Raw genomic sequence first — 12,517 nt, forward strand, 5'->3', positions numbered from 1 at the left:
TGGGCTGGCATTCACGATCCATGCGCCTCTGGTGTGACTCCATATAAGTTTCCCTCGTGGTGCTTCTTTATTATTCTACAATCCCCCCTGTTTCAAGGCTCGCATTACTTCAGCTTATATGACGGGATCGCACACGGGCGATATTGTTTTACGTGTGCTGACACTACATGTCGGGCCAGTTGCCCTCCATGTTTTACTTTGTTTTCCATTTAACATTTTGTCTCTCATTAGGACACCAGAATCTTGGTGTCCCGGTGGCGCCACGGACAGGAGCAGGGATACACACCACAATAGGTGAGTGCCCTGTAACTCCTCAATGAAGAAACTTGTTGTTACTTTGTAATCACTTCCTCATAGGGAACACAACACTTCCAGTCTTCTGTTTTAATGTTGCTTGTTTTTATATTCACTTTTTGAGGAGAATATCGACTAACTGTATAGGAAAGTTTGACACTTGGTGACAATGGACGCATTCTTGTGTCATTCGGTCGAGGCAGTAATCACTACTGTGTGAGATCTACCTGTACAGTACTATTTTTAATCACTGCCTATGCTTGGGTTGCCTTCCTAAAAATCTCTTTCTTTCCTAGGTCCCCTTAGACATATGGCGAGATCGTTTTCCATATAACGTGTGGCAGGTAACAATTGTACTCACCACGTTGTGTAGATTATTGACAGTTCAGTAGGTCCTGAAGAATTGCCACGGATCATTAGGACCACCGGGCAAGAAACATGTTGACCACCACAGAAGAGCATAGCCAAGCTGAATCATAATATCAGCCAGCTGCCACTCTGTTTTCGTTTTAATCAAGTGGAGAGCCACTCCTAATAAAATCCGATTTTTGGACTCTCCAACTTGTTTTAACCACACACTTGCATTCACATCTACACCACTAGGTCCCTCTCACACACACTGCACCATACGGCCAGGAACTAAAGATCTCCGCTAAAGAGCCCCTTTAAGGGTGCCCGTCGGGCATTGCAGCGCCGGCCCGACGAGGAGCAGGTCCATATGATGAAGCATGACACCTAGCTTGCTGGGTGTGTGAGGACCCTAGTTCCGAATAGAGGAATTCCTCTTCCTAACGGTCTCTTCTCCACACTTTCACTCCCCCTTTTCTCTGAGGAACTGCATACTCTTTCTTTTGATAGTATTAAAATGTAGACAGGGGTGGGTGTAGGTGGGTAGTTATTTGTAAAGTGGCCGACACAGTCACACCGGGGCCCAGGGTTGTGAGGGGATAACAAACTAAGGTTTGGGACCAGATTCTTGCTTGCATTAGGGATAATGGAAACTTTGGTGCGCGACTGGTCTTGCACCTGCAAAATATCAAATCTAACAACTTAATTGGTGGAAAAGTAAGCATTTTAGATGGTTTTCAACTATTTCAAACTATACACTAAGTGCTTAGTGGGGGGGAACACACCATGTGTTCCCCCCTCAATGCATTTGTAAATTTAATTCAATTTAACTGAATTAAAGTGTTAAAACATCATTCAGTTCTGTTTCGAGGAGTGTGTCTCAAGATATCTTTATAACTATTTGTCATTTCTCTTTCCTTCCCATGAAGGTCTGGTTCTATAACCCGGGCTGGCATTCCATGGTGTCTTTTATCAATGTCGCTAATAATGCTATCCTGCGAGCCAATCTACCAAGCGGGAAGAGCGTGAGCCATTATGGGATAACCACCTACAATCATCCCTTGAACTTGACAAAGGAGCAGATGTCTGACTTGTAAGTGACTGTGTTTCTCTTCACTGGTGCAGCTGGGATCAGTATGCTATATCTCGCCAAAAGAAAAGAAATCAAACTTTTACCTCTTAGAATGACACGCCCATTTTTTTTGAGTTTACAAATATTTGCATATAAAGGCAATTCAAGAGGGGCTTTTTGCTTTTCAATGTTCTTGGGCAAGTGTATAAATAGCTAGAGCGGGAACATATGCGTTGGGCATGCAGTATAAATAAAATAGAGTTATTGCATTGACAGATGTATGCTCCATGCAAAAAATGGAGCCTGCATTAAAGTCTACCAAATGTCGATGGGGATTGTGTTCTCCAAAATATCGACTCAAACACGGAAATAGCAAGTATTCACATCTTTAAAAAGACCCTTCTCTTACAAGGAATTTACATGGGGCGGGAGGGGTGAAGAGAATGTCTCTCAAAGGAGAGGAGATATATATTTTTTGTATGGGATAGGGAGGGGAGGTTATGACCAAGATGAGTGTGGTTGGAAAGAGGAGTGGAATATTTTTAATATGGGAAGGGGTAATGCTGAGCGTGATGGAGTGAGATTCATAGGAGGATTGGTTTATTTTTAATATGTAAGGGGGAGATGCTGAGGGAGGTGGGAGAGAGCAACAGGAGGATTGGTATATTTTTCAATACAAAAGGGAGAGATATGTTAAACGACGTAGGGAATTGTGGCAGAAGGATAGTTAGTATTTATATGTGAAGGGAAAGAGGAGCTGCTGAGTGAGGTGGACAATGGTGACAGGAGGATAATTATTTTTCGATTTGTAATGGGGAAGGAAGACATTGAGCTAGGTGGGGAGTTGTGACACTGTTCCAATGGATTACAAGTGCTCTAGAGCTCTCATCGTGCATTCAAACCAGGTGATGCTGGATGCCATACTCAGTGCGTGATTATGAGTCCTGGCCTCCGGAGCTTCCTCCCCAGCCTCAGTACATATATATGATTTTGCTTGGTATTACACGTCTTTATTGTTGAGCGTGTAACTGCATACTCAACTTTCTAAATAATTAATTCTATTAACCACACCCGAACACTTACGTCACAGGTCTACGGAGTCCGTTAGGAACCAAAAGGGTCCTGTCATCTCTAACTCACAAGACACTACATCTGCTTCCTTATTAAATAAAAAGTACAAATGTTACATAAATACATCACAACTCTTCGAAAAGTCATTGTGGAGCTCTAATCAATCACCCAGACCATGTCCTTTGAAACTGTGAAGAGAGAGGAGAAGTGTCCAAGACTGGCACTGGTGATACAGAGGCTGGTGTAATCAGTGAGCTCTCAGAAGTCTCGATTGAAACAGTCTCATGTCTGACATCTGAAGTTGGTGAATGATGAGGCAGGTGCTTGAAATGCAACACATCTTGCGTAATAGACTTTCCAGGATGGTAGACAGTCACCATGTGTCCTTTACAAGTCACAACTTTAAATGGTTCAACATCAAATGGAGCATTGGACTTGCATTTTATCTTTTATTTTACTATGACTCGACCTCTTTCTTTTTTTAAATTTCAAATCAGTTTTATTGAATTTTCAAAAAATACACAAATAAATAATGATAAACACAATGATCATGATAACTACAATAGCAAGATGATAAGCAATGCCAAATATGATAGAAAGCATACAGATCATAAGTAATCCAAAGCATACAGATCATACGAAATACAAAGTAAGTAGGATACAACAAAACAACAAATTACTCAAGTGCCTTACCATGGGAGTCACAGTGAAGTTGAGTGACATACAAATGGATAATCAAGCGCAGTTTCACACGAGTAATAGTGGAGAATACAATATACTACAGGGGTATCAAGCAAGTACAGTTTCACAGTAGTAATAGCAGAGAGTACAATACAGTGCAGGTGTAACACAGCGAATATGGCGTTCAATAAGTATTATCTTGTAGAGGGTGTGAGTCATTTTTTACGGAGGGTCGTATGATAAGGATAAGGCATCAAGGGACTTCCAAAGCTTCCTGTGTGACTTGCACCAGGGAGAGGCGTGAAGTGCAACGTTGTCAGCTCCTCTGAGGAAGGATAACCGTTCTTGCCACATCCTAAAGGAGACTTCTTTAGAGTTTTTCCACTTATTCAGTACAATTTCACAGGCTAAAGTAAGCATAAGATCTAATAAGTATCGATCATTTACATCTTTCATCTTCGGGTCTAGGGCACCTAGAAGGATATAGGAAAACTCCCTTGAGGGGACAATCTTGAAAGTATAATTTCTACATTTGTAGATCTTATCCCAATATGTTTGTGGGATAGGGCAATGGAAGAGCATGTGGGCAAGGTTACCAACATGAGATTTACAATTCCAGCATGTAGGGCTTTCACTGAGAATAAGTTTAAAGATCCTCTCAGGGGCCCAATATGTCCTATTTATTAACATAACCTTGGTTTGTGATAATATAGGGGAGATTTTATTTGAGAAGGGGGTGATATGTATCCTCTCCCAGTTGAATGGGATATTACTAGAATTAGGTTCGGATTCCCCTTTTACTTCACATTTCCTGTGAGATGTGCAAGGCTTAGAGGAAAGGAGTTTGTAAATTTTAGAGACGGTGTGACCTGACCTTTGTAGCTGAAACAACTTTGAGAAAATCGAACGATCGGAAGGTTTAATAGAGCGCAACGTGAGAAGTGATTTTAGTTTTAGGAATTTATAAAAATCTATCGGGTGTAGCCCATGTCGAGACTGAATCATGGAGAAAGGTAGGTGGAGGGTCCCTTTAAAAAGGTCTTTGACTAGATTTACCCTGCTTTTAGATCAATTTTCCCAATGGAGCATCTCTCCATCACCCTTCAAGTTTGGGTTGTGCCAGAGAGAGGCCAGGTTCCATTTTTAGGTCTCGCTGAGCCCAGCGCATGCGCTGGCTCGGAGAGACATTTTGTATGTGCGTTTTTTAAGTGCTGCTGGCTGGCTTCGCGCTTGCGTGCATGTGAGCATGCATGCGCGCAGCCGCCATGTGCTAGGCCAGCCAGCAGCACTCATGAACGCCTTTCTGCATCATCGCGATCACTTTCGCTTTCACAGCAATTGTGATCGCGATGACTTTCGTGGCCAATGCTTGTTTAAATTGTATGTAACGTTTTGATTTTTGCTTTTTTTTCTTAAACATCGATTTGGTTGATTTCTTGTAAAACATTTTGAGCCGTGTCTTAATCCTGCCTGATAGGTGGGCAGCCTGGTCGTAGAGGAGGCCGGGACGCTTTAAGAAAGCAGCCGTGGCAGCTCCGGCCTCTCATGGGTTAATTTTTCAGCCGCAGACATATTTGTCCCCCTCCACCCCTTTTTAGCTGCTTAATGGGACTCGGCCCGTTTAAATGTCGCGTTTGTTAGATATGTCTCTGCCGTCTCCCTCGCGCGCTGGTTGGCTCGTGGCCCTTGCGGGGATGCTGTTGGGAGTAGGGAAAGCGGTGATTCTTCTGTTTACTTTTGTATTTCTCGTATATGTTCATGCCGTTTAATGTCCTTCACTGTGTGCGTTGGCTTCACATGCACCAGTCATTGTGTGCATTTGAAGCTCTGGTTTCCCAGTAGAACTGTGCACTGGGCCGGTGGCGGTGGTCGCGCGTTAAAGGTGACGGTACATGTAAAGAAGTGAAAGCTTGCTGTCGAGCAAGAGAAATGCTCACTCACAGGGATGCAAGTGAGCTTAGTGGGCCCATGCATCTCTGGCATCTGTACAACCGAACCCCCCACAAAGACCACTAGTTTCCCTACGGTGAAACCTGCCAACCTTCTCCGAATGCAGAAGTGCACGGTGCTATGCTCTGCTTGTTCCATGCCAAAGGCTCTTGCCCTTATGTAGCTTTTGTTCTTCGCCGTCGATGATTAAAGCATCCAGGAGTCTGATTTTCAGAACTGTGCTTTACTCGCATTGATTTCGCAGGTGTTTTCAGAATCTGCCTGTATCATTGTTGCGTTTGCAAGTTAAAATGTTATAGATGCATCTGGCCATACGGTTTAATTTTGAGGCGGGACCGATTTCTACGCCTCCTAGTTACAGCATATTTGGTTCAAGTTCAAAAACTTGTTGCGGGCATGTCAGTATCGCCATTTTGACAGGCTCCGTATTTAAATACCCTCAGTTATCTCAGACCGACATTTACAATTTACCATAACTTGCATTGCAGCCGCATTTATTGCCCACACATATTAATTAGTTAGCTAAAGGAAGTTGCAAATCGTGTTTATATAATCTTAAAACGCGGTTGCCAAAATAAAGCAAAAAATATTCTAAGAAACCAAATGTAGCCCAGATTTGTCTGTTTAAGGAGTTTCCATTTGATGATTTTGCTCCTTGTAAAGCAAAAGTTGTTTTCAGTAGAGCGTTGCTTTGCACAATCTTCTGCGACATAACGTTTGCACTCGTTCTGATGGTGCGAAAATGACAGAAATGTGAACTGATCATATTACCACACGATCCTACCTTTCCTGTCCTTTCTTTAATAAAGCAATATCGGAGAATTCATCATACCACCAGCACTTAGGCGCTCATTTTGAGATAATATCCTACCTATGAAATGGACTAAATGAGTTAGAGTATAGAGCAAGCGTGACAGAATAAGGTCCCTGCAGAACAAAGGGCTAACAGGCAGTGCCACAAAGACTGCAACCCCCCATAAAAATCACAAAAGTAGCAAACAAACGAAACATTTGAGCTGACAACTTGCACAATTGGTATTTTATAAAGGAGTTTTTGCACCCTTCATTAACACAGAACTCTAAGTGAGGCTGTTAATCTTTGTACTTCGATGTGACCTATTCACCATCAAGTAACCTACTCTATTTTCGATCTGTGGTGTGCATTTATGTTTGGAAGTGTACTACCATTTTAGATATCTTGGTGGAGGTAAAGCCAAGAACGAAATCTCCCCACAAATAGATTACCTCTTGAAATTAGGGGTGTAAGACGAAGTTTTAGAGTGTGATTTTGCTGTAATTGTTCCGAGTTCTATAAATAATGATTGCTACAGCAAAATATTTCCCCATCAGTTCTCACTGCAAAATTAGACTTTCTAAGCTCCTCTAAATTTGTTTGAAAAATCAGACTGTCAACATCCATGCAGTTGCAAAGTAAAGAAACAGTTCTAAAGTTAATTCGCGAGAAAAAGTCACAACCATTTCTAACAATAACTAGCACTCCAAGGAAATATTGTCCGTTTACTGGGACAAACTAGACCAGGGCGTAATTGAAGGAAACTCAGCGATCTACATACAATTAAATTATCAGGATCTATACAAGACTCTGGGCACTTAACAAAACCTTCACACACCCCTAACAAAAATGTGCTAAGAATAATTGGTGACTGAATTCGTTTTTTGTGAATTTAACTTTTGTATACAAAAACACAACACAAAGTAAATCAAACAATAACAATCACCATTTTTATTAAAACACAGTTGTGCATCTGAAGAAAAACAACATATATTTATGGACCATTCAACAAACCAGGTGCACCAAGGGGAATATACAAGAGATTGAAATACCCAAGAGACCAGTAGCCAAGTAAACAAGCATTGGCATAGCCAATAGGTCTCACCTTTGGTACCTTATAAGTGTTTAGCCATGCAACAGTTGATTTTATTGCACCAAGGATATTGTGCTGCATAACTAAATACTTAGAATGTCCCAAAAACGAGACCTATTGGCTATGCCAATGCTTGTTTTGTTTTTAGTGCAGAGATGTGTTCCAGGCATAGTAGGGCTCTTTTGGTGTTAATCAAAATATATTTTGAATGAGGGATGGAAGATAAAGCCATTGTGAGGAGAGCAGGCAAAGGCATGTCATTGATGATAGATCTTTCTATGTCCAATCTGACTGGAGTGTAGTCCACTTGGGGGAGTCGCCAGTTAGATCCCTGTTTACATAGAAACGCAGCTTGATAGTTCCTAAAGTTCGGAAGGCCTAGACCACCTTTTTCTTTGGGCAATTGAATTTTTTTCATGTATATTCTGGGTCTCTCACCTTGCCAAAGGAACGTGTTAAAGAGCTTATAGACCCTTTTCAGGAAGTCATTTGAGAGCCTCATTGGTAGCATGCTGGCTAGATAGTTGACAGGAGGAGTAATCATCATTTTTAATGTCATCAGCTCTTCCCCACCAAGATAAAAATGTAGGTGACCAGCCATATAATAATGAAGAGATTTTCTTGAAGAGAGAATTTTCATTGGTCTGAAGGGTGGTGATCAGATCTCTCGTGAAGTCTAAGCCAAGGTATTTGAAGCAGTTAGGTTGCCGTAAGAGACCCGAGTTGCCAATAATTTCTTTCCCACCAAGGTTTTTCAGGATTTTTACTTCAGTCTTGTCCTTATTTAATTTATAACCAGATACTGCAGCAAATTCATCTATCGAGGACATAAGTGCAGAGAAAGCAGCTTCCGCGTTATCGGAAACCACTAACACGTCATCCGCATAAACAGTTATTTTGACCATACAGTTGTTGAAACGTGTTCCTGTGATCTGTTTATTGTTCCCAAGTTGATAAAGGAAAGGTTCAATTGCAAGGAGGAATAGAGATGGGGAAAGCGGACAGCCTTGCCTTGTTCCCTGTTCTAATTTAAAGGGAGATGAGAGGCACCCTCCCGCTCTGACCCTGGCCGAGGGGTTAAAGTATAGAGCCATTACCATATGCATAAAATTCACACCCAAATTAAATTTATCAAGTGTTGCTTTCAAGTATTTCCAATCAACTTTGTTGAAAACCTTTTCGGCATCCAAAGTGATAGCAACTGTTGGTGAATCAGTAAGTTTGGCCTTCTCAAGGACATGTGCTAAAATTCGGGTGTTATAGCTAGATAGTCTTTTTTGTCAAAAAAAAACTTGTGAAGGGTGGATGAGTTTGGGTAAAAAAAATTGGAGGCATTTAGCAAGGATCATTGCATAAATTTTGCAATCTAGATTAATGAAATATATCAGCCTATAGTTTTTAGGGAGTGTTGGATCTTTTCCTTCCTTGGGAATTACAGCTATGATAGCTTTTGCTGGTGTCCCATTAATCTGGCCAGAGTCACTAAATTCAACCTCCTTTTGAAAACATAGTTTTCTTAGCACATTGGCGTTTGTCTACATAGATATTCATTTTGTGCTTGTGACACAATACTGTATGATGAAGTTCACCATTTGTTGATCTTTCATTGGTCCATTGTGGCAACCTAGTTGTCATGGTCCTCCGGAAATTAGGGTGGCAGTACTTTCACCTGCCATTGATTGGGGAGTAAACCGGTAGGTAGGAAGAGCAGAATAAAGAGCAGATTTGTGATCATGCTTCTCCAGTGCATCACACTGAACGGTCTTGAGTGTGCTCATAAAACACTCAACAACGCCATTTGCTTGTGGCCAAAGAGACATGTTTTTCTGATGCTTAACATTGGGATGATTAAGAAAATCTCTGGATTCCTGTTGAAAGGTGGGCCAGTGTCAGACTTTAGAATTCAAGGAACACCCCATTTTGCAAAAATGCCACCTTGATAACATTTTCCTGAGCGAAATGATGAGAGGTCTTCTACCAAAGGAAAACAAGAGTACTCGTCAGTGACCACTGTCCGGTGATATCCATTGTCAAGGAGTCCAAAGAAGTCAACAGCGATTCTCTCCCACACATGCTTCGAAATCATAGACATTTTTAATGGATGCTGGGTTCTTTTGGGAGATAAGCAGTTGCACAAATGACATGTCTTCAATACCCTTTAGGGGTGCCTTATTCATTTTAAAAGTAAGGTTTGGCTTGGCAAAAGTTTAGTTTTGCCGGGTTGAAATGGCAGTATAACACTGCACACCTAGGCTAAAATGGTTCGACGACTGATTAAGCCCTCTAGTAGCATTTACATACAGGCACTTTAGCAATGGTTAACAGGAATAAAGTGTGCTGAGTAATAGGGCCAGCAAAAATGGATTAAATAAAATAAGACATAAATCTGAAGCAATACACTCAAAAGATCGTCATTTTTGCTTCTTGCAGCTGGAACTTCTATTAGATCAACTTCTGGATATTCTTGTGTTAATGTTTCCTCTTCCCTGTTGTTAATATTTTTATATTAATGCTTTTTTCCAGTTTTTTCCTGTTTTTGTTTCCTGAGTGGGATACTCTTAAACAAAGAGTTGATACCTTTCACGTTTACTATTAAGAGCAGGGTAGCTCTTTGACTACTGTGAGGAAACACCCTTTCTTCAGGAAATCAAGAAGGAGATTCAATACACTCAACAGACTGTCTCAACATCCAGTCCTTGACAGATTGCAACACCAACAACTTCTTCGGTTTGATTAGACTAGGCATTCTTTCCCAGCACAAGACCTGCATCAAATATCCCGTTTCAGTGTTAAAGCGGACCTTAATATTACAATTTACAGATAGCCCAGTTTTCTCCTCAAGTGCACAGCATTTTTCTGGGGATCCAGTGAAGATAAGAGAATTTTTATATTCTCTAAGGGTGTATTTGCCTTTTTTCTGACAGTTTAAAAAATATTGCGTAAAGTATTAGTTGATTGGCTGTCTTAATTGATCTTCATTGGCTTGGCAGCTCCTTCGATATGTGATTTTTTCCAACTAGCATTTAGAAAGATTTTTGAAAATTCTTACTTCCAATAATCTGCTGAAGAAGCATTAAGTGATATTCAGCAAGGTGAAAAAATTTATTGGCTTATGTGACCTATTTCATCAATTAGCAACTGAAACTACCTGGTTTGAACAAACTCAGATGTTTCATTTTCAATATGATTTGAAAGAAGAAAATGAGGATGTGTTATTTATTCACAATGTCCTACTTCGTTTTCTGAAATTACTGATTTAGTGCTGTGGGTAAACAACCTTTACAACGCAACTTTTATGACGCACTACCATTATAACGAAACTTTTACAACGCAAGTGGATTTACAACGCATGCCATTACAATGCAAGTCTTTACATCGACTTGCGCTAGATGGCGTGCTATCATTACAAATAGTGTAGTTTACTATCCCAACACCTTCCCTACTGTTAAGTGGACTGGAGTTGGAATAGTAAATTACGCTTTTCTAATGTTAGCACGCCATCTAGCGCAAGTCGATGTAAAGACTTGCGTTGTAATGGCATAGCGTAGTAACATCGCAGTCGTTGAAACGACCGCGATGTAACTGCACGCGTTGTAATGACTCGCGTTGTTACGTCATACATCCGTGCTGTGGATTGCACAAAGATTTCAAGAGACCCAAAAGGAAAGCAAGAATTCCCAAAATAGCTATTTTGATTCACCAAACGTTTTTTTGCCGGGCTGATCAGAGGTTTTAGTGAATCTATTGCATCAAAAAAAGCCTGTGAAGGGAGGAGTTAGGTGTCATTTTTACGGATTATAAAAATGAGCACTTGCAAAAGACTTGACAGTATATCCTTTGTGGTGATACAGGACATGTGACTCAGGTGTGTGCTAAATGCCTCAAAAGAATATAAGAAGAACTTGATCATCTGTGAGAAACTGAAGAAAACAACAGTGCTTTAGTTTTCATATACTGGATCTTCTACAAAAATCTACTGATTACTATGTGAACAGGAAAATGAAACGTTGCTAATGTCTGTGTGTTGTTGGGTAGTGGGACCTCTGGAAGTTCATAGATCAGGATGGGACTTTTAAAATATTGGGGCAGATTTATGACGTCTGGCGCATCTCTGCTAATCAGCAGAGATGCGCCAGAAGATGTGCCACATTTGCAATGCGGCGCACCGTGGCACTCGGATGGGCAGATGCGTGACGCATCTCCTGTCGGAAAGGCGGGGCATTGCTGGAATTGCGTCGCAAGCGCGACGCAGCTCCAGCAAGGCTCGGGGGTGCCCTATCCCTTACATGCTGCGTCAATCCTTACGCCTGCTTGAAGCAGGCGCAGGGTTTTGACGCAGCATGGCCTTAAAAGTGACTGAGTGAAATCTTGTAGATTTCACTCAGCCACTTTTAGGAGGCGTTACTGCACCGGAATGCACCCTCCTGCTCCAGAACGCCTACATGTGGCGCAGGGCTTTACAACGTGACGCATCTGCCAGATGCGTCACGTTGTAAATACCCCGCAGCATGGCGCAGGATTTGCGCCGCCGCTGCGTCACATAAGTGACGCAACGGCGGCGTAAATGAGGCGCAAGGGGCTCATAAATCGGCCCCATTATTCTTAGGAGAATTAAGAAAATTCCAGAATTCAGCCAATCTGTTGCTCACTTACTATTAAGTACAGGTCAGAGAAAAGAAGCAAATTTGATTTGGAGATCATACTGAGGTGTTATTTTTTTGACATGATTACTTATCCCAGTTATTCTGCAATTGGTTAATGACACATATGCTATATGTCAATTAGTTTACTAAAACAATAGCTTTGTCATCACAGTTTCTCTTATCAGCATTGTTATGTTTCATAAGGTTATTGGTCTTTCAATTACAAGATAAAGGACTCCAATATAATAGAGGCCTTATCCAATTTAATAGTGGCTAATCTTTTTTGGTTCCATTGCAGACCCATGCTTTTCCTCCAGTCTCTGATAAGTCTGAAGTCTGTATATTACCTGTCATAAGGAATATGATTATGTGATAACAATCAGACTCGTGGGCAAACAAATAGAACTAATCAAACTATAGAACAATATTTACAGTTTTACTGTTATGCAACTCAAGATAATTGGGGTCCCTTTTCATGCAACCCATTGTGCCACCAATGCTTAATCTTTCTTTTTCATGAACGGATATCCTCCAAGAGTATTTTCTTAATTTCATATTGATCTTTCATTATC

The 12,517-nt window shown here is 41.1% G+C and overlaps 1 protein-coding gene across 4 annotated transcripts in view; it reads left to right on the forward strand.

Moving 5' to 3' along the window:
- Positions 1-12,517, forward strand: part of LOC146861982 (phospholipid-transporting ATPase ABCA1-like) — a 3,104,259-nt gene that overhangs the window by 2,084,944 nt on the left and 1,006,798 nt on the right. For all 4 annotated transcript variants that reach the window (XM_085641135.1, XM_085641137.1, XM_085641136.1 and 1 more), the window contains exon 36: positions 1,572-1,735. In XM_085641135.1, coding sequence (XP_085497261.1) covers positions 1,572-1,735 — 164 coding nt within the window. The remainder of the gene's footprint in view (positions 1-1,571; positions 1,736-12,517) is intronic.

This window comes from Triturus cristatus, chromosome 2_2, assembly GCF_964204655.1.
Source record: "Triturus cristatus chromosome 2_2, aTriCri1.1, whole genome shotgun sequence".
Lineage (NCBI taxonomy): Eukaryota > Metazoa > Chordata > Amphibia > Caudata > Salamandridae > Triturus > Triturus cristatus.